The sequence below is a fragment of the Rissa tridactyla genome, chromosome 2 (genome assembly GCF_028500815.1).
Source record: "Rissa tridactyla isolate bRisTri1 chromosome 2, bRisTri1.patW.cur.20221130, whole genome shotgun sequence".
NCBI classification, from domain to species: domain Eukaryota; kingdom Metazoa; phylum Chordata; class Aves; order Charadriiformes; family Laridae; genus Rissa; species Rissa tridactyla.
Window position 1 is genome coordinate 22,297,666 of NC_071467.1, and position 22,370 is coordinate 22,320,035.

Here is a 22,370-nt window from a genome sequence, read left to right on the forward strand (position 1 = left end):
TCTTTCTATTTTTAATTTTATAAGATGAATGCTTAGAAAGGAATTATGTTCTTAATAATATATGGTGATAACTACTGTAAAAATGAGTCAAAAGTGGGTTTGGCTAGTGTTTCTCAAACACAAAGCAGCATAACAAGCAGCCATTAGAACTGTGGTATAAACTGTCAAAAGCTGAGAAACTATGTTTTGAAGAAAATTCTCAAGATCTTTAACTCAGGCATTAAGACTATAAGAAGAATAATTAATTAAAGACACAGAAAAGGCTAAATTAATGATATACTAGTTTTAATTTACAAAACAAAGTCCCTAAGAAAAATGAAAAAAAAGCCATTAGTCTCAAGAGTTCACAGTGAGAGAAATATTCCCAGTTGTGTCAAACCTCTACTAGGGGAAAGCAAATGGCTTCAAGTCATGATACATGAATCTTCCCAGATGTACCACATTGTATCTGGAATGCATCCAGGCCCACCTTGCCCCACCACCATGCTGCTAATGGCATCAAGGCCAGATCCAAGTGACACAAAGTCAGCGGTGAAGGTTTTATGCCAAACTGCTGCCGCTCCTACATCAGAGAAACCTACAGCTGCCTCAGTAAAATGGGGCTGATGTTCCCCTACCCTGCTGTAACAGGAACTAGACTCATCCATTTATCTGGAGACAAATTATAGAATCATAGAATCTTCATGGTTGGAAAGGACCTTTTAGATCATCGAGTCCAACCATACACACACACACAAAAATAAAAAAGTGTGGACAGTACAGCGGCAGGGCCAGCACCTCCCCCTTGTGCGTTTTATGAGCCAGACAGCCCTCACCCACACAACACGCACCAACACCTTCACATGAAAGCAGTTTGCAAATTTGTGCCAAATCAAAAAATGAACGCTGGGATATGTTAATCACATTTTAAAATAAATAAATTGTTGTTCATAAATGGCTATGTAAGCATCACTTATATCGTGGGTTTAACTAATGCAACATGCCATTAAAAATTCTGACATATCTTAATTATTTATTATTTTGATTTAATCTTCCTTACTGAACTACATATTCTGAAAAAAAAACCAGCCCTGGGCTTCATTCCCTGGGGCTGCAGTGGGAATATATTAAAAGAACTTTAATTGAAGTAATTAGGTGGGCAATAAAAAATATTGCCACATACCTACATTTAATACTATCATTACTAGTGTAACAAAAATGATAGTGCACTGTAGGGTATTCCTATAGTCCAGAAACGTTTTCTTCAAATTGAGTTTAAGGCTACATTAATTATTTGTACCTGTAAAGCACTTAGCAAGCCTAGTTGAGTAGCAGTCTCTTCTCATCGTATTCCCTAGCTGAAAATCCCGTCGATTCTGTTCTAAAATTATTTTTAAAATAGTCTACTAGTAGATCCCTCTGTACAGGGAATAAATTGATTTGAATCTTCTATTGCTTATTTTAAAGAAAATTGTAGATCTCCCCAAGCAAGGTCACAGAGGGTACTTGTTGCACTATCAATTAGCAAAGTCACAGTCTACCTGTAGCTAGAAATCAAAGTATCATGTTGCCACTTTTATAAATATAACAGAGTTGTAAAACATGAGGAAAAACTTGAATGCACCAGACTAGTCAGAAGAAAAAAGTACATTAAATAGGCATATATTAATATTTAATAAATTATATTGAAATATCACAAAGTAAATATATTGTTTTTAAGCCACTGTCAAGGCTTTTTTTCCAGGCCTGTTTGGGGCAGGGGGAGGATTTGTTTGTTTGTTTGTTTCATAGCTTCTTACATGTTTTTAAAATATGGCAGTTTTGCTCCCTCTTCTGGTTATATGCCTGAAACATGTTAGAAAGGAATGCAATACAGCTGGCCTGTTCTGAACAGGCAGATTTTGAATATCTCGGAAGAGTCACCTGTTTGGATAACCACTACAGGTTCATGTTGGCAGGATTGATTTAAGGCAGCAGAAATGGTGCAGGGACCCGATGAGGGAGATGAAGACACCAGGTAAAGATACCATTGATGTTTCTGCAGGTTCCTGAGGCACACGTCGTAAGAGACTGGAGATCCAGTATCCTGGATAAACACTACTACACACTTCTTCTGCTCATTTTCCTTTCCCCAGCATTCACGCCTGGTCTGCTGAGGACCAGACGCCGGGCTAGACAGATTTTTAGTCAGACACAGTATGGCTATCCTCATACTGCTATGAAAGGGAAACATAAAGAAAGTCTAAATATCTCCAGAATCTAATGATTAATGACTTAAATAAGGCAAATTACAAGTAATAGCCAACATAAATGTGGAGCAAAATGACAGCTTCTGCTCTGCACCTCTCTCCCACAGTCTCTGCCCAGTTTGCATTCCCATTCCATGGGCGTCAGATTCTCTGTGCATGCAAGGAAATGTAAACAGCCTTACATGCAGGATGTAAGGTTTAGCTCGGTATAGGTTGTTTTTTTTTTTCCCAGCTTATTTTTATTCTTTACTAAAAAAGGTGCAATCTTATAGCAAGTCTTCGAATTTTTTCTATGCAGAAAGGTAATTAATAATTATATGACCATACATCTCTCTGTCTCTCTCACACACACACAAAAGCTCTGCAAGCAATCACAGGTGTTCTACCCTTTTTAAGTGCAGTTAAGATTGAAGTTTATGGCAGAATTCTAAAATGTTGAAAAATGATTCAGTTCAAAAAAATGGTTCTGAAAATAAGCCAGTCATTTTAAGCACCAATACCAACCAATAAAGAAAATGCAATAAATGGCTTACAGAAAGATGAAAAATATAGATTTGTTTCTTCAGAAAGCTCTAGGTTCTCCAGAATATCAATTACTACTAATTAATAACATGTAAGTTTTCTTATTGTTCAAATTTACATGCCAATTTTTACATGCATCTTTACATGCAAATGCTGTCCACAGAAAAAAAACCTGTCCTGTATTTCAGTTTTACTTATAAAATGTTAGATTAGCAACCAGAGAAACTATGTTCGACTACCAGACAAAACAACATCACATTGTCATGTACCAACCTTAGCAATGCTACTTTATAGTGTGATGTAGTTTTGAAAGATGCCACCTCACGTTTTGTATAAATAAGTCAAATCTGAAGCTATTTATCGACAAGTTAGTAGTTAAGACTTTTTCTCATCTGCAATATTTCCCTGGTAATTTTAGAGTTAAATTTGCAAAATAGTTACCTATATCATAAGGAATTTCAGCAGAATGTACGTTCTTCAGTTTGGAGAATTTGCATCTCATCGGTACTTGACTTCTACTGTTTTGTGTTGTTGTGTTGTGGGGTTTTTTTATTTCAGGGTTTTCCCAGTGTACAGACTGCTGTTATGTGCCTGCCTACAACTACCACAGTCTCAACAGGTCTAGACCTTCCTTAAACCTTACTTTGCTTGAACTAGAATTTAAATACAATGTAGTATTACTCTAGGTACTTAAAACACAGATGAATATGTTAAGTATGGTCACAGCACACATAAAACACATATTCAGTGTCATTTTCCAGCCAAAATTCAGAAGCTGTCATGGTTCTTCAGCAAAGTCTAGAGTCGGTGGGTCAAGGGAACAGAGAGCACACAGGACACTCACGGCACTCATGTTTAGTAGTTCAGGCAAAATGTAGGCCCCATTTCCAGGAATCCCAAATGGGCTTAGATGGAAGAAGATGATCAGGTCAGCCAGCAGGATGAGACTCCCTCTGGCATGACAGCCACATGTTTGTTTTTCAAAAAACTGTATGTATACACTATTTCTGCGAGTCAGTTAAGCAGGTCCATCTGTCATCGCTTCTTTGATTGGGATCCCTTTTTTCTGCCTAGTTTGCATTTCAGTCACCTAAACTCTTTAGATTGTGTCTAAACTGTGCAGCAGGTCTGGAATACAGCACGCTTTCAAATCTAGTCCTCCAGGCATCCAGACTGCTCAGGGAGTGGTGGGGCTCCCACACATGCAGAAACCAGACTGCACAGAAAGGGAGGACTCAGTGACTTGGGTCTTGTCTTGGTAAAGACTCAAGATGCAAATAAACTCCGACACTTCTCAACCTGGGAGATGAGAACTGGAAAGCATTCCCGATTCCCACAGTGTAGACAAAGCTGTTGTGTAATTATGTAAAATATTCTAACGAGCAAGGGAACTGATAACCTGAAAAGCTTAAAATTCTGCAACTATATCATCTTTTATGCACCCTAAATTAAGACAGTAAAGGACAGAATTACCAGGAGCCTTTTCTCATAAACCCAAATGATCAAAAGGTGTCATACAAAATACATGAAAGAGAAATGCAAAAGACCTGAAGAAAAACTGAAACGGATAATGGTTTCAGCAATAAATATTTGAAAATGACCATTCTTTTGGAGTAAAAGAGCTCTGCAGAAGAACCTTCTAAAACACAAAATGAACTCCTTAGAGAAATTAATAAATACATGAAAACAAACTATGTTAAATTCAGGTTAGTAGTATTCAGTTTATTGGGCAAAGTACATCTTCCAGGCTCTATAATTAAGAATAAAAAAATATTATTTTTGTTGAAAGGGTGGAAGATAAACTGAGACTGAGAACAGCTTTAGCCTGACTTAATCACCTATTATTGGTTTATCAGCCTCGTCAAGTAAGTGGCAAAAGCCTCCAACATCACCAGCATTGGAATTTGGATCTTAAAAGTATAAAGCACTGAGTTATCTGGTAATTAGCATGCATTACAGTTACAGCAGTAGACTTCCAGCATTTGAATTCACTCTGGACTATGGTGGCACAGCCACAGAGTAAGGGAGGTGACCCTGTGCATCGCTCTGCCGGGCTGCCGGCACCGCACCTTCTCTGCAAAGGCACCTCATTCAGTCTGTCTACACTGGATACTAAACAGCATATTAAAAACGGTGTGGTTGTCCCTGCAACACAATGAACTAGCAAAGGCAAAGATGAATCCCTGCTCTCCTGACACCTGTATTCCCTCTGCTAAGTTATTCTACGGAGGAGAAAGCCAGGAATACCCCATAATAGTGGAACTGGGGCTACCCCGCACGTGGGCTCCTGGCAGAGATAGAAGTCTAAGAGTGAATATCCAAATTTTAATAAAGCCAAGGCACTATCTATATGATATTTCATTCACTGGCAAAAGACGTTGATAAGACAAAGTCTAAATGTAATATGGCTTTAGAAGTACATGGAAAAATAATAACAGATTTCTTCAAATCATTTAGAAGCATGAACTCGGATATAACTTCAAAGTAAGCTGTGGCTGTTCATTGCAACATTCCTGTTCTATTTTCAGATAATAAATCTTAATCTCCATGTTAACATTTCGGTGCTTTGAATTAAGCTTATTTGTACAGCATTTGAAATAGAAGGGAATATCGAACATAATAAGAACTAGACAATAGAGATGATTGCTAATAACATAAGCCTTTCTCTACCAGTATATGCTAATTAAAATGGTCCAGCTCTCCTATGACTAGCAAAAATGTGCCAAACTTCTAAAATATATAGCTAAGTGACGTAAAAGTATATAGACCTGGTAAAATGTGGAAGACAATGCAGACAATTTGTAGATGTCTGCAAAATGTACTTTGTCTCCTAGAGCAAGGCAGACTGGGAATTTCCAAATGAGCAAAAGGACAAAAACTATCCTACTCGTTCTAAACAGGCAACATGATCATGTACATCATTTACATCATCAAGCTGTAAAAAACAAATAAAAAATCTGGAGATTTTGATTCCAAGAGAGATTTTAAAACCATAGTCGAAAATAATTATTTTAAGTGCAAGAAGTAAAAACAGCACATTAAAATTGAACATACATGAACTTACTAATTTTGAACTAGTAGAACTAAGCAACACACACACATGCAGCAAAAAGTAAATATTTCTCAAACACCCACAATTCACTAGCAATATCATCATCAACTTGCCTTTTCGCCCATTAACAGGTGGGGTTTGATGTTTTTCCTCATAATCTTTATAACATTAAAAACAGACAATGATGATTAACCATTGGAACAGCTACTATGACAAACAACATAACTATAGCACACACAAATATTATGCAAACTAGGTTAGCACAATTCCATGCACTATGCTTGAGTTATCACAAAATACACAGAGCAAACACTACACAGTACACACACCAGTGAACAGTACACACATAGAGAGAGGACCACAACAAAAGCAAGAAAAATGCAAAGCGTATTATAATGAAAAATGGGAAGACAAAGATCTTAAAAGACACTTTGGATGCTTAAGTGGAAATTACAATTAAAAAATAATAATAAAGCTGCTTTCCATCCGCCAAATCTTGAAATTACTCTAGTATCCAGGCTTCTGAGCAAGTAATGAGCCCTATCACAGTAATTATTCCTTACTTTGTTTTAAGAATAAAATAGTGATCCATATTTTCTTCTCTTAAATAACAATGGAAACAGGTCCAGGGCATGGGATTCAAAAAAAACTGTGATTCAGGCACTTACACTTTTAAGCAGGGATGGCATTTTAGGCATACTTACACTTAGCTAGCAATTTTTCCTACCAGCTAATACTGGATGTGTTTCCTGCTCAGCTTGCCGTTTTTTTGGGCCACCCTTCTGGAGCACTTAATTCTCTCCACATAACTGCAGTAATACCCTCGGTGCATTATCCTTCTCTGGGCTTCATTCCATGGGCCGTGAGGCACGTACCGTGCTGACTACTTTTAGGCAGCTAACTTTAGCATTTGTCTAGCCCCAAATATTTATAACCAGAAAAGCTTATCTGTGCTGTTCTTCCACATCCACCACAGTTGATGTATTGTCACAGACAATTACTAACAGGGATAACAAATTGTTTTTGAGAAAAAATTTAGCTTGAAGAGCTAGCAGAATGTAACCTATTAACAGTGCATGTAAATGCACATTTATGCTTTTCTGATTCTTCCTTTGAGAAAGAAACTTAAGAGCAGAAAAATGATGGTTGAACAAATCTCTAGATCTCTGCATGTCTTTGAACCTGTACAGCGTGTTTTCTGAAAGTAGAAGGTAAAGTTATATATTTTAATCACATGGTATTTGAGTTTAAAAAATACTTGCATTTGTTTGATTTTATCATCATCTATCAGTGCTCATTACACTACCTTCCTTTTTCTACCAGCTGAACTGTCTTCCAAGCAGGATGAGGGACATTATACAAAATATTCAAAGTATTTCAACGTAACGCAGTTTCCTACTATTTTTGTTCAGCACCATCAGCCTGCCTACACAAATGAGGGAAGAAAAAGTGTCATGATACGATAATGTTTACTTCCCTGCTTGTAAAAAGTATCAATGGAAAATAGAGGGTACCACTACCGTCCGCCCAGATCTGCTAAGGCTGTAACTTGATCATAGTGCCAGAGTACTTTCACAAAGGGGGATTAAAAAAAGTAAAAAAGTTATTTTTGCAGGTTGAACTCTTTTAAGCATTCACAAACTGGTAAATAAACTACGCTATATTGAATTTGTTTGTCTTGCTCTTGCATAGAATGATGTAATTATTGTCTGGATTTTGACTCTTAATATATTTACAAGCTGGCTGGAAAAGTCTCCCTACAGGCTCAGGGGAAAATATTTCTAAAGGAGATAGGCACTTGTGGTCAGACAGACCTGCCACGACCTCCGTTTCCTGAACTCCAGTACGCTTGTTTTCTTCATCTCCTGCTGCATTTGTATAAGCAAGGTATGACAGGGGGGAAAAAGCAAGACAAAAACATGCATGCTTTGTTACAAGTTGATCAAATACGAGATAAACATCAAACAAAAGACATTCACAATAACATACAAACCCTCAGTCTGTGGCATAAATTATTTTTTGAGTGAATCAAAGAGTAAATAAATCCTTGTGTTATCTTTCGTTAATATCTCTGGGTTTACTCCAATGAGATCCCTCTGCAAGTAATGATGGTCATATGCAGCCCTTAATATCCCTTCTTGACAATTTCTTATTAAATTATTGAAGCACTAGAAAGCAGACGATACGTACCAAAGCAGAGAAAGCAGACATATATTGGTATATAATTGGTTTAAAAGCATCTTCTGCTTGGTTTTGCTTTAGTTTTTCTAGAAATAAAAGTTCAAGCCTCTATTCTCAAAGAGCATATTTAAAATCATGTCTAAATCACAAGCAAGTGGGTATACCCAGTACCTTAATAAGTGCAGAAGAAACAATGCAAATGTTTTTCCAGCTTGGAAAAAAAAAATCCTCAATTTGCCATATAATATGCTTTTTACCTGGACTTCAGAGTAGTTAGAATTCAGAAAGAAAGACACCTTTCCATCAGTAACTATAGTTGCCCAGAGCATATCTAAATATCAGAGAACACTGAAATAGTTGGAAACACTGGTGAAAATACAGTTAATGATAGCGACAAAAGTATATTTCTTTTATGTCATTAATGAACAATCATAACTGTCTTTTGTGACAAACCTCATCTAATACCAGGGTAACAATAGTAATAACACAGAAGAGTGTTGAGCTGAATAACTGGTGTACCCTATGCCTGCTTTAATTTAAATGACAGTTATTCATTAAACACTGTTTTGATGTGATACAATATACTGTACTTTTTCAAGGTTCAGATTTGGATTACTAACTGATTTTCTGTGTTCTCTGTTTCCAGATTTTTTTCCAGTTCTCTTGTTGCTTGTATAGGTTTATGTGCAACTAAATAGCTCATTGAATTATTTGACTTCAGGTTTAGCTAGCATGTAATAATAATTTAAAAACTACTTGTTCTAACAGGTTATTGTTAATAGGGAGAGAGATTTAGGTTATAATCAAAGCCAATGCAATGGTAACTAATCTCTACATAGATTTCTGCTCCATAATTCTGCAATAAAATCAGGACATTGAAAATTTCAATTAAAATATTCATCAGGGACACCACCTACACAGTCAATCTTCTCTCATAGAAAAGAACGTACAGAAGGTGTGCCAAAGACTTTAAAAAAAATCGATTCCAGTAGAATAGAACTAAAATGTTTTGAGCATGTTGGTACCCTGAAACATAAATAAACAATGACTGTTAAGAACACAGCCTTACGACTTTTTACTCATTTTTCTTTATGCCCTTCAGATCTAGATGGTAAGACCTTCAACTGGCATATAGAAAGAGCTGTTTAATTCCTCTTTTTTGCCAATCCAAGAGAAAATTATGAACCATTACTTCCCTTGAACGGTTGGAACCTTTCAATTAAGCACCCTAAGCGCTGTGTTATAGGTAACATTTGCAAATAAAATACTTTAGCGTTCTTCAATGTCTGAGGACTCTGTCACCTCTCAGGAAAGTGAACTAAGCATCCACATATAAAACCCAAAGGAATATTTTTGCAAATTCCTTGTTGACATCAAAAACCCAAGGAAGATTCATGCGTTATCCTAAGGCAGCCTTGTTACTGATGTTAACTAAGCTATTCTCTTTACTCTCCTGTCAAGCACACATAATGCAAGTTACCCCATGCAAGCGCGAAGGTGACTAACATCATAGAGTCAGTAGCACAGAAATACCCACACAGACTGCTGTGTTTGACTAAGTCATCAAGTTCCTGGCCAAGCTGAAGGTAGTCCAAGTTCCTATCCTATATTATATACATGCGATCAAACACCTTTTACAAAACAAATTACCTATATGCTATATATTTTTTAAAACCTGTGAAATCAGCTGACAGAGTCATAGAATTACAACCAGTGTGAATCCAGTTTCTCTGCAATTGCATTATAATAATCTTTGTCTCCCAACAAACTACGATAGGCCACTGGAAAACACACAATAAAGTGTCTTGCAAAATTATGTCTCATTTACAAGAGAAATTTTGTTCCAAATGAGACAAAATCCCTTAAAATACACAGCATGTCCTTCTGTCTGCCAGTAGTATCTGTGTTTTCCTAACCATCAGAGCATCTCAGTAACTTGCACTCCATACTGCATTAGTTGCAACAACAATACAATTGACAGTATGGATCTTTTCTTTTTAAAGACTTGAAATTGTATCTGAAAGATAAAAAAATGGAGTTATAACTGATATCTATCCCTGATTAAACCTAATCAACTACCCCTGTTAATTCCATTCACAGATAATTTCATTCTGCAATAAGATCACCCATACCAGAAGTTGAGGGGACAGTTAATCAGCATTAATGTCAGCTTTAGCAGCCTCTGAGATAACTTTCCCAAGACACAAGATTATTATGAGATCATGTAATTAAAGACTGTACCACAGAGCATAAACAGAAGGGCAAATCCTCACTGAGCTCTACTATTTGCTGAATTTCTGAGCACTTCATTTTTATACTCAAAGGTATTATTACATTTCTTTTTCCTGACATAATTTTCTAGTTTTTTTGGTTGGGTGGATGATTTTTTATTTTTTTTTGTAGGGATAAAGAAAAAGAGGGCTATGTTTATTTTTAAGAGGAAAAGGAAAAATCTATATTAGGAAAAAATGATCTCTCTCTGATTAGTAATTAACAACAAATTGAAAGGGCTAATACTGAACACTTTCAAGAGCACTTTATGGTGTTCCATTTTAATTAGCAGCAAGCAGTCACTGAGTTCATCCTTCTATCAAGGTGAGTAAGAACAAAGAAATACACTGTATCCACATATAAATGAAAAAAAAAATTGTTAACTCTTAAGAACTATAAATATTCCAGTGTTTACTTATTGTCTGTAGAACATTTACAAGTACGAAACCATTTCACTGCTAAAAACAAGTTCAATTTAATACTATTGTTTTTCTACTAATGTTCATGAGAAACTAGGTATCTCTATCCTAGAATAATTTAAAAATACACGAGTAAAAGTTCAGATAAAAAAAAAAAAAGTCTTCTGGCATTTCAGTAGTTAAAATGCGGTAAAACCTTAAGTGGTCTCAGACTTCTTTTAGAACTATTTTCCAGCCATCTAACATGAAAATATACTAAACTAACAAAGTCTAAAGCAAAATCCAAGCTGCCTAGATGCTTATGATATGTTCTGCCTAGATAAGATAATGGCATGCATTTCAGAGATACCCAGTCTTTCTTTTGAGCAGGTAAATCTGATACTGGCAGCAACACACCTGTGGGAAGCTAAGGAATTAGACAAAATGTCATGACCATAAAAGATTGTACGTGGAACGCAGCTAATGATATTTGCATGTTCTCCCACTGAGCGTGTGAGACACTGAGAAAAAGATACGTAGGTCAGTACACCACTGTTAGGTATGGTCCTTCATAGCTACTCACAGATAGATTTCTTAAAAGCAAACTTCTCTGGCAATTTCAGAATTTTGAAATAAATTATTCCGGGGAAATCTAGATCTCCTGGAGCCAAAACCTGCAACCACATAACACAGTTCACTGAACTAAATCCACCACAAATCAATGTCTCCTAATTCTGATCCCAATCTGGAAAACAGCTACCCAGAGGTTTGGTTTTTTTCCTGTAGATTCTTTCCATTCCAGTTCTAGTCACGTTGCCGTAAGTACACCACGTTCCACACTATACTGAGTGCTGCACTATAACAAAACATCTTCCCAAGTGCAAATTACTCCCTTATTTCTACTTGAGTCCCTGCATCTCTACTACTAGGTATGTAGTTCAACCCTGTAACAAATCAAGTTTATTCAAAAGTATACAGACTAAATGACGTTACTCTAGGAGTCACTAAGATAGAAGTTTTTTACAAAACTGAGATGACTTCCAATTCTTTTTTGTCTACAATGTATCTTTTACTAACTCCTTTCTTCAGTACGATTTTAACTTAATCTGGTCAACAATAAAATCCTTGATTTCAAAATACAGAAATTTTAACCTTCACGGCATGTTTCCATACAATATAAAACCCCTTCTCTCATTTAAGTCAAGTATATGCTTCTATAAGAAGAGAAAGGACTAACCTGTAACAATGACATTTTCTGGTATGGCCATACAGCCTTCCCAACAACAGGCAACTGTTTTGATTATCACCAGGGCATATAATAATACATAAAAATCTACTCTAATTTCTATAAAGTTTTCAGGTTTACTTGCTGCTCTATTTGTTAAATAATAACATAACCCCTTCTACTCTAGTGAGCGTTTTCAATTCTAATGAATTTCAGTTTTTCTCACCGGTGGTTCATTTGCTTAAAGTAACTTTTTGTAAAATTCAATTCTCCACACTAAAAAACAGCTATTAATCATAATTACGTTCTGTCACTGATAGAAGTTAGGTAATCTGCTGTTCTTGTAGAGCGTTACTCCTTTTAAAGAAAATGATTATTCCCCTTAAAGAAAAGGATTAGAAAATCCTAGGGAAGGATACAGAAAGCCTCAAAAGTAGCACCATATTGTTATTAGAAGATGACCTCTTAATTCATGACAGAAAATTATATACAATGCTGTGCGAAAGTTGTATCTATGGATTATGTTTTTAACTACAGTGTTTACCACCTTTATATGTGTAAATTCAACATGAAGTGTGTTTAGGTACTGTATCTTGAGTCGCTGATGATGCTTTGATTGTATATTAAAACTCTAATATCTGTGGATTTGACAATTTTCCATAACCCAGATTTTCCAAAAGGCTACTTTAGACGGAGGTACAGGAAAATATTACTCAGTCTTCAAGTAAAACCAAATCGAGTTCCTCAAGTCCCAGCAGTACTTACCAGAGCAAACAATTCTAGCATTCCTATAAAAAATAATTATTTTATTGTATTTAATATATTTCTCTCTATAGAACCTACGATGTAAATAAGACTGCCACCCTCTCTAATCAAACACAGTAAAATACGCAGTACTTCACAATTGCTGCCCTAAAGAGCTCACAGTCTAAATAGATATACTAAGCAAAGAGCAGGGAAGAATGGTAAAACATGAAAGCGTATACAGCAATGACAGCAAACATCATGTGGTTAGATGTGATTATTTCCTGGCATATCTAGACTCGATTTTATATAAGCATTTCACAACACATAAGACGACAAGAAAATGAATATACCAGGGTGATGATCTGAGAAAACAGAGTTCTCATTTCATGAAGTTTCGCTTCCAAAATGGAAATAAACATCGTAAACATTGTAAATACTAAATTAAAAAGCCTGATGAGACAAATACAGTAATACTACATGTAGACCCTCAGTAGTATAACCAAGGACTGCAATTGATATCTTGTGGCTTGCTATTAAGGAAATTAAATGGTTTTAATGGTATAAAATATAAGGGGATTTAATTTTAAGCAAAAGAATTGTAACTTTTTGAAAGACTATCTTGATTCAATTAATTTTTGCTCCTATATTATTTGAAAATTACTTAGTAATACCTAGTACTTGTATAACATTATAACATATTTGAAATAAAAACATTGCTCTGATTAAATGCATGGCTAACATTAAACATGTCAAATAGCCTCAAAGGCTTAAACTTAAATATGTGCCTGAAGTGCTAATCCTGAAAAGGTACACACCTATGTAGGTTAACTGAAACACTTTTATTTGCTGCAGTCTAAACCCTTGGTATTTAAAAACGGGTACGTGTCTACGTACTTTTCTAATGATGATCGTATTTAGATAGTATTATTTATATTGTCTTTTTTTCACATAGAACCTTGTATAATTTATGAGCCACAGGCCTGAATATAAAAAAGACTAAATAATTATGACAATAATTCTGACTATGTCTGTGCAATCAAGTAACATCAATTGCAGTTGGGTTTATTTTTCCCTATAGTAGCCTCTCAAAAAGGTTTTTAGGTGAAAAACAAACCCTCCTTTATGTACAGACCTTCATAAGATTCTATCTCCTTGTCTCCATTGTCTAGGGAAAGTAACAAAAACAAAACAAACAAACAAAAAAAAAGGGAACCAAAGCACACGGATTAAAAACAACAGAAGTTTTATAAAAGATACAATATACATGTCAAGAAGGATTAAAAAAAAGTAGTGTATATGGCCATTTAGACTGATTTTGCACAGCACATCTAGTTACCAGAAGTGGAAGGGTGAAAATGTATTTGCTATCAAAAATGTGTTTATATACCTCTGTTTCTAAACATTTTGGAAAATGTCTCTGTTGACCAGTGCTTTTATAAGACATTAAAGATAAGAGCAATTACAGTACCAGTAAAATATGAATCATTAAATATCTTGCTGACCTTTCCTATTGTAATGATTATTACCTCTCTTCTTGCTCTTCCTGTTTCAAGATGCAGAGGTTTTATATTAGCAATCTGTAACACACTCCATGTGAACTCACAAGTGATCAGCTATTCTCCTAACTCCCACAAGAGCCAGAGTTTTATCACTAAACGACATACAAAAGATCATTTCCTGTGCCTGTTGAAGTCAATGACAAAACACCTATTGAGTTCAAAAGGAACAGGATCACGCTAATAGTTAGTCCATCTTGGTTCGTGTGTATTGCACTGTTGATGGCTATTGTACTGCTGGTGATTCATTTCAGTCAAGAGTATTGTAGACATTAAAAGATAATAGAAGAAAATACAGCACAAAATACAATACTACTATCAGATCCTAATTTTGTACACAAAAACGCAAGAGATTTCAACTGTAGTGCCAAAAGAAAAATAAGAAATAAAATCGACCTTCTCGAGCAATTTTGCAAAGTCATTAAGGAGAAAACCACACACTTACTTCTCTCCAGCGTCCCCTTTGGTGGCAGCTGCGGCAACTGCCTGCCCCTTCGCCCTACTACTGGAGTACTTGATGGACTTGTCTGAACAGATCCAGTTCGAGGATGTGACCTATGAGACACATATCAAAACAAACCAGAGCCATTAAATGACAAATTCATCCTTAAATACCATCAAGAACTGATAACATGACTAAGTAGGCTTTAGATCACTTGGGAGGCTTGAAGTCCTGTAGTGAAACTATTATCTCTTTTCAGAAAAAAGACCTGATTAAAAAGAGAAATCTCTCTGTGAGAAAGAAGAAAAGCAAGCCAAACTAAGGCTGAACATCCATAAGATGCTTGTTTGCAGAGTCAAGCCAGAAAATGTATTGTGTGTATATTCACGTGCATATGGATATAATACCCACAGACACATGAATTCATTCACAGGTCAAATTCAACGATCTTTACTCAGCTTGTATTTGGTTGAATCACCATTGAGTGGCAATGACATTACAGGGATTTGTCTAAACAAATTAATAAACTGAGAAAAGACACTGGTGTTTGACTCTAACTCTCATTGGGGATTTGATGTTACTAACTAGCTTTCCAAAAACCAAAAAATGTATTCTGCAGATCTAAAATAAGGAGAGGCTTTACTGAACATCAACTAGACCAAAATGTACTCATCTTTTTTATTGTATTTTGTTTATTTAAGCTAAAAGTAATGTGTAGAAATCTTCAAAATGTCAATCAGTAAAGTATAGCACTCAAACAGGAACAATACAGACTATGGCACAGTAAAATGTAGTCAGAGAAAATGGTGGTTAAAATGGTGATTTATAGACAAAGTTAGTACAGTCCATTAAAAGAAACTTTTTTTTTTTAAAAAAAATAGTTTCATTTGGTGTTGTTATGATGGTTGTTCCATAAGCGATGTCTGATGAACACAAACAATTTCTCATTCTGTAAGAGAAGAATATGGTAAGTATGAGGTGCTTTATGTGGGAAACCATCCAGGATTCCTGATAAATGAGAAATCACAAACAAATGTAGTTAAACATTTTGCAATGGCAAACAATTTGCAATGGCAGCCACACCATTATATCCATAGTAGAATATAAATAGTGTGTTGGCACTGAAAGGGTTAGTATCTATTGCTACGAGTGATCAGCTAAGGATGAGGCGATACCAATTAGCTACCGGGAAAATAAAATGGTGAGCTGGTGGGGCAGAAGGGGATTAGTCTGATTGATTTGTCTGTTTCACCTCGGTAAGGCAGGTGAAGGAGGGGCAGATCTTCCAGTCATTAATGAAGGCATCGACCTGATGAGGTTTGAGTCAGGACGCTCTGTGGATCGGGAGCGGGAGCTGGTCCGCTCTAGCATAGGACGTTGCTCTGTTGATCTGGATCTTTGATATGGCTGTCTATCTGCTGCTTCACAATTCCTGTAATGTTAGTCAAAAAGCAGCTCAGTTGACCTTTGACTTTTCTACTAATGATAAAATATGCTGCATGATATTGGTTTGGAGCAAAGCATTTTGTTATGTACATTTTTTGGGGGAGGGAGGTAGATTTTCTGAGTTCAGTTCTTGATAACATACAGGTTTTTCATAAATGTATGATTTGGCTTGCTCCATATTCTTGATAAATGGGCTGAAATGTTTCCAATGTCTCAGTAATGACTATCCATGCAATAGTCTGTTTCCTGACAACTTCTGGGTAAAAATATTGTTATTTTGTTAATTAATGCATCAACCTTGGTGGAAAAGAATAGCTGGCATAATATTGTCACTAAAGCTAAGGACTCATTTAATTATGCAGTTTAATTGAGCATTTTTACTCACAACGAGTTTTTTACAGACCGCGTTATCTTTAGAGGTAGTACTCTTGTTTGTAGGAAAGCCCACATTCCAGATGTTCTAATTACCATGTAGCACTGTTAACTATTATCGGACTCAGGATGTCTGCCAAAATATAGGCTAGGCTATAGTGATGGATTCATACGCAGTGCTCGGACTGTAGTCAGATGAAAATCTACAACATCATTAGTACTTGCAGAGGTTCCACCAACTAGAAAATGTTTGGTTTGTAATAAAAAAAAAAATAAATCTTCTAACCCACAGCCTGAAGAACTGTGCCAAAATAGCAATGGAAAAAGTTAACATTAGAGATTAACAGGGAGAAAGCAGATTGAGTAAAAGAGAGTTTCTTGAGCAAGCAGTCTGGTCTTCTACTATCTTAGGCAATTAATTATGCCATTACTTTCAGAAACTAATCAACCCCCACCTTTTTTTCCACAATGGAATTGGTTTGCTTGCAAGAAGTAATATTTGCTAGCAATATCCTAAAATACATAAAATCAAGGTAATTTTAAAATTAAAATCCATACCCTGATAGAGTTACTTATTAAATTCACACTCCTCCCAGCTCTCCTTGAGTAACTGAACAGCTACAGAATACAAATGGGGAACATGTACCCTTCAGGACTTTTCCTTGAGCGAAGTCATGCATTTTACAATGAAGTCAGTTAATACAAAGAGTGACTGGATGGTGATTAAGTGTAACAAGAAGCTGAATTTTAACTAGTATCAAAAAAGAGAGAGCCATAACATAGCCTCGTTATGAAGAGTCTTATGTTATTAACAGCATTTTATTTCTAAAAGACCATATTTAGACAGAGTATAGTTTTCTCTAGGGTGGCCAACTTTGCTGAATGGATTGATAAAAGATTCATTAAAAGTAATGTCCTTTCAGGCCATCCTTGAGGTAATTACTGGAGACCCATAGAGCACAGGAAGGAATTGCCACAGACAGGTTCAGAATAATACCGTTCACCATGAACCTACATCTATAAGCTCCTAACAAGCAAACACGCCACAGTGAAACACAAAATGGTAATTACAAGCTAAGGCACTAAAGATTGGAGGAAAAGTACAATGAGCCTGGCACAAAACCACAACAAAATTACCTCACTTCTTCTATCAGTTCTGTTTCTGAATGGGAAGCTTCATCAGCAAAAACATCCACTGTCTCGCTTCTTTTACATCGTGGATAGACAAAGAAACACAACCTTAGCTTTGATATGAATGTTGCTTAGTTTAGGTAACTGTTTCAGAGAGGTTTCAGTGCTATGGAAGGTGAGAAAGGTGTCAGCCATCTACATGGTGGTTAAAAAAATTACCATGGGAATAAATTCTTAAACTATGGGAATAAATTCTAAAAAAAAAAAAATAATAAAAAAATTTCCTAAACTCAGCCAAATTACAAAACAGAGTACAACCACAGTCCAGACAACCCACCCCTACTTTATGTACCCATATGTTTAAGAAAATTAGTGAGCCCACAGAGACTTTCTTCTTTGGGTCTGTCACACACAGAGAGCCAGAACAACCCTTCTCCTGCCAGCGACTGGGGGCTGCTGGAGCACAAAGCAGCAGGGACTGGGCACTATCGTTCTGTTTTCTATTTCTCTCTCCTTCCAACAGCAAGTAGGACATACAGAGAAACAGGTGAGTATCAACCGCGTGATTCTCATAACACTTCATGAGAAGTTAAGTCTCTTTCACTTATTACTCCCAAGGCCTCATTCTCTTTAAGCTGTTGTATCAAAAGTATTTTTTAGGATGTTAGGGATCTGACCCGTTGCCTGTATTAGAAGGCAGAAAGGGATTTTTGCCATTAGGACCAATGTTAATGGCTTCATGGCAGGTTTTGAATTCTGTAGAGCATCATGGAGCCAATACAGCTTAACCACTATGCTAACAGACAAAGGCCTTAGAAATTTAATATTTGATAGTTAATTTATTCAGTTTGCCACAGTCTGCAGCTGGCATTTACTTCAGGTGGAAGAACAACCAGGAGTTCCCAGAATTGAAGGATTACATGGATTTTGGCAGTGAACCTCCTGCTTCTAGATGAAGCTTTGGCACCACTGTTGTTCTGTAGGCCAAAGGATTTGAAGACCAAGGTGAATCCCAATGTGAAACCGAGTTGTTACACTCAAGTTACAGGCTACATGCCGCAAAACTCTCCATACCCACAGCAGCAAATGGAGGGCTATATAAGCATACTGACAGTCTCCTCCTTGACATCTTCACTGTGTGGTTTTAGATCATACACATTAAAAGAGCAATTCAACAGACTGTTTTACTGTCTGGAGTGAAACAGGCATGTTCTTTGTCCTCACATATTTTTTTGTCCTTTGAACAGTAAACACATGTGTGGTATGGTCCAGTCTTCAGAAATGAACTGTCCCTTTTATAGAAAAAATATCACTCCAATAACCCACTTGGACAGTGAAGCTCCTCCCCCATCACAGTATGCAACTATGCATTAATATCATAATCCAACCATAACTGTGGAGGGGGAGTTTTTGAAACACCTCAGTGAATTAAAAACAGAAATGCATAATGTTTCAGATATTTGTGAGGGCTTATGCTCCCAAGTTATCTAGATGAAAGCTTCCTCTTTTCTCATTATAATTCACAACATGGGAATTACTGATTTTTAGAGGGAAACACAACAGTCTAAGTTAAAGTGTTCAACATCCATATAATATTTTAATGTATGCTAGAGCTGTTTATCTTTGCTCATGGATTTTTCATGATGAAAAATACAGTTAATGAAATGTCAAATAGTGACCTCCTCCATTTAATATTGCCTATCACAGCGTCCTTCTACCTTCGCTAAGGAAAACATGCATGGTGGGTGGCCTATTCCTCTGTCAAAGTCTACAAGACTCTTGAGCATAACTCTTCCCTACGCTGACGAAAGAGTAAAGCCGTCTTTTGCTTCTTAACCGCGCACACCTATCACCCTGAAACTGCTCGAGCTCTCTGCGAGCCACCAGGCAGAAAGCTCTGTGAGTATTCACAATCTAATTTTATATTCCAAACCCATCAAAAATGAGAATTAAAATCCCATACTATTTAGGTACCACTGTAAATTCTAGTAACTACAGTATCTACCCAAAGGTGCTACAACATTTTTTTTTAACTACTGATTTATCTGCATTGTTCTATATTAATATTCTGGAAATTTCAAAAGCTAACTCTTTTCTCAATGCAGAAAATAACCGTTTCTAATTTTTAATTTTTCAGATTTGTTACTTTTCTTAACAAATACAAAGGAGAATTTTCAACAAATGAATACATTCATTGATCTAAACTTGTGTATAGAGAAATCCTTATAAAAGATGAATATTTTTCAACAGTAAGCAATCGTTAACAGCTTACAACAGAAATAAAGCTTATTTTTTCCCCAAAAATAACCGAAAGCAGTTTATTTGAAAGCCCATGTTAAATTCTTTTACTCTGTGCAAGACTAAAGAAACAAGCTATGAGATCAGGCCAATCACAATTTTAGTACTAGGTTGTTGTAACAAAAAACTGAAGAAATAAAAATAGAATTGCTGTAGGATTACAGTACACTACCACTCAGCTCCTAGTGCATCTTTTTCATCTAGAAACACTGGTCACAGAACAAGAAAAATACAGTGATACATTTTCTAATCATCATAATTTCAAACTCCAGCTAATATACAATGGTAATACCTGTCAGTGTCTGTGGATGGCTGCTGGATTTCAATCCTTGGACATGTTATTCTTCTACTAGCTATAGGAACTTTGCTGTTTAGTCACAGACACAAGATCCTCTGTTAGCATAACATAGACAAGCATGTCTACAGACAACTGAGATTTCTAGTAACAAGGAAACTTTAATTTGAGTCATAAGTATTGTAATGGAAAATGGGAAAATGGGAAGGAGCAGTACACGGCCAAATATCTACATAAACTGGTGACCGGATATCTCACCAAATCACTCATTTATACCTATAAACAAAGTTAATACGAAATTATGTGCTGCTATAGTTTTTAAAAGCCAGGAACATAATGCTTTTAAGTAATCTTGCAAATTAACAAAAACAGGAAGCAAAGCGAGATATTTTTGCTGCAGGAATACTCTATCATGCTTTACGTAATATACATATCTCTATACACATACACGCACACACTCATACGACCTACTGACACGCATGTTACACTGTGGTGTATGTGATAACTACAGGTATATCTACACGACAGTCACAGGTGTGACTAAACTATAACATGCCAGTATCTGAACTACTTTTCTACTAGCTACTCCAGCTAAGCAGACAAAGCCGAGAACTCAGCTGCGATCCCAGGCACGTTGCGCTCCGCGTTGCTATGCGCAGACTGCTACAGCTACAGAAACTCAGTCGCTTACAGCTCGCTTAGGTATCTGTACATGGCATCGCAGCCACTTTGGCGATTCTGGTCTAGACATAGCTAATCATGCTAACACATGACAGCATGGTACCATTATATAAATGCTTAAAGAAAGTATAGCTGTATCTATGTTGATTTACTCTCCAAATGTGTTTCATCATCAATAGATTGTAACATGGTTTAATTGCCGAGGAATAGCAAAGCCCTGCTTTCTGTATGGAGTTAGACCAGATAGTTTTCTCAAGGTTCTTTCCAACTCAAATTAGTTTCTGATTCTGTGGATGCAGTCAGAGGTTTATGCTAGCTATTACAATCAAATATCAATAAAACCAGTAAGTAGTATCAATCCTGGAACAATTAAGACTGAAATGATGTGCTGAAATATTTCATATCCTCTTTATCTATAAAATCAGATTCAATTAATTTCGTGTATTTTGCAGGAATAGAAAAGCAACTTGTACATTTGAAGGGAAAATAGTAAAAAAATGTAAGCAATTTTTTCTTCCTAGAAAATGTCAACATTAAACAAAAAGAAGTGGTGAACACTTGAGAAAGAGGCTTTTTAACTTCCCATTAACACTATTTGTAACTGCATTCAAATGAAAGCAAACGCAAATGAGCTAATAATAAGACTAATTTCACTTAACTAGTTTAAGAATTAGTTTCCAGTATTTTACTCAAAGGTAATTTCTCAAAAAATGAACCTTGCAGGCTACTATTTCCTTAAACAGAGGTGAACCAATGAATGCAAGAAATATATCTGTTGCCTTATGTCTTAGCAATTTATTTAGTTTGCCCTAAATTTATCATATTAACATTTATTCATATTTTTATTCTGTGCCTACAATATAAAATGTTTGGAGGTATTCTTTCGCTACTAATTTAAAACTCTGAGAGAATTAGGCAGTTTTTTGCTGTGATGTAATATGTTAAGTGTTTGTTACAGTGTTGTTTCTGGTACTTGTAACATGCATTTTCATTTATATAGACAGTTGTGTTTTATAGTACCTTGTATTTTGCCAACTACTTACAACTTTCAGCAGCTTTAACACAGACCCTCAATTGACACATATTAAAAAAAACCACGCTGCAGGAAGATAAATCTCTAGCTTCATGAGATGACTCACTGAAGATCATGATAGAACTGATTAGCATTCAAAAATTGGGAACTTAAAACTCTCAAAGAAGAGAGCCGAAATCCTCCCAGCTCCAGCTCAATTTTATACCTGAATTTACTGCTACAACTCTCTTCAGATAATAATCTAAATTTTAATAAAACTATTAGCAATAGTCCAAAGCATAAGCGTTTCAGCTTTACATTATAAATTTATTACACAGTTTTTCCCATTTCAGAATAACGTGTTTCACCCACTCAACTTGAATGTTGCATCATAACGTATGAGCAATGACAGGAACATTCAAGGGTTCTAATGAACATGCATTTCATGACTGAAGAGTAAGTGGTATGTAAGACAATGCATAGAGAAGCTGGAGAGAGAAGCAACGAGAGAGA

At 36.0% G+C, this 22,370-nt stretch overlaps 1 protein-coding gene across 3 annotated transcripts in view; it reads right to left on the reverse strand.

The window, feature by feature from the left end:
• The window catches only part of RIMS2 (regulating synaptic membrane exocytosis 2), a 490,283-nt gene that overhangs the window by 130,352 nt on the left and 337,561 nt on the right, over positions 1-22,370 (reverse strand). For 2 of the 3 annotated variants that reach the window (XM_054192248.1, XM_054192247.1), the window contains 7 exons: positions 20,162-20,236; positions 17,578-17,646; positions 15,875-16,054; positions 14,626-14,735; positions 13,757-13,789; positions 7,617-7,670; positions 5,916-5,960 (listed from right to left, as the gene is read on the reverse strand). In XM_054192248.1, coding sequence (XP_054048223.1) covers positions 5,916-5,960; positions 7,617-7,670; positions 13,757-13,789; positions 14,626-14,735; positions 15,875-16,054; positions 17,578-17,646; positions 20,162-20,236 — 566 coding nt within the window. The remainder of the gene's footprint in view (positions 1-5,915; positions 5,961-7,616; positions 7,671-13,756; positions 13,790-14,625; positions 14,736-15,874; positions 16,055-17,577; positions 17,647-20,161; positions 20,237-22,370) is intronic. The other variant, XM_054192250.1, reaches the window with a different exon arrangement.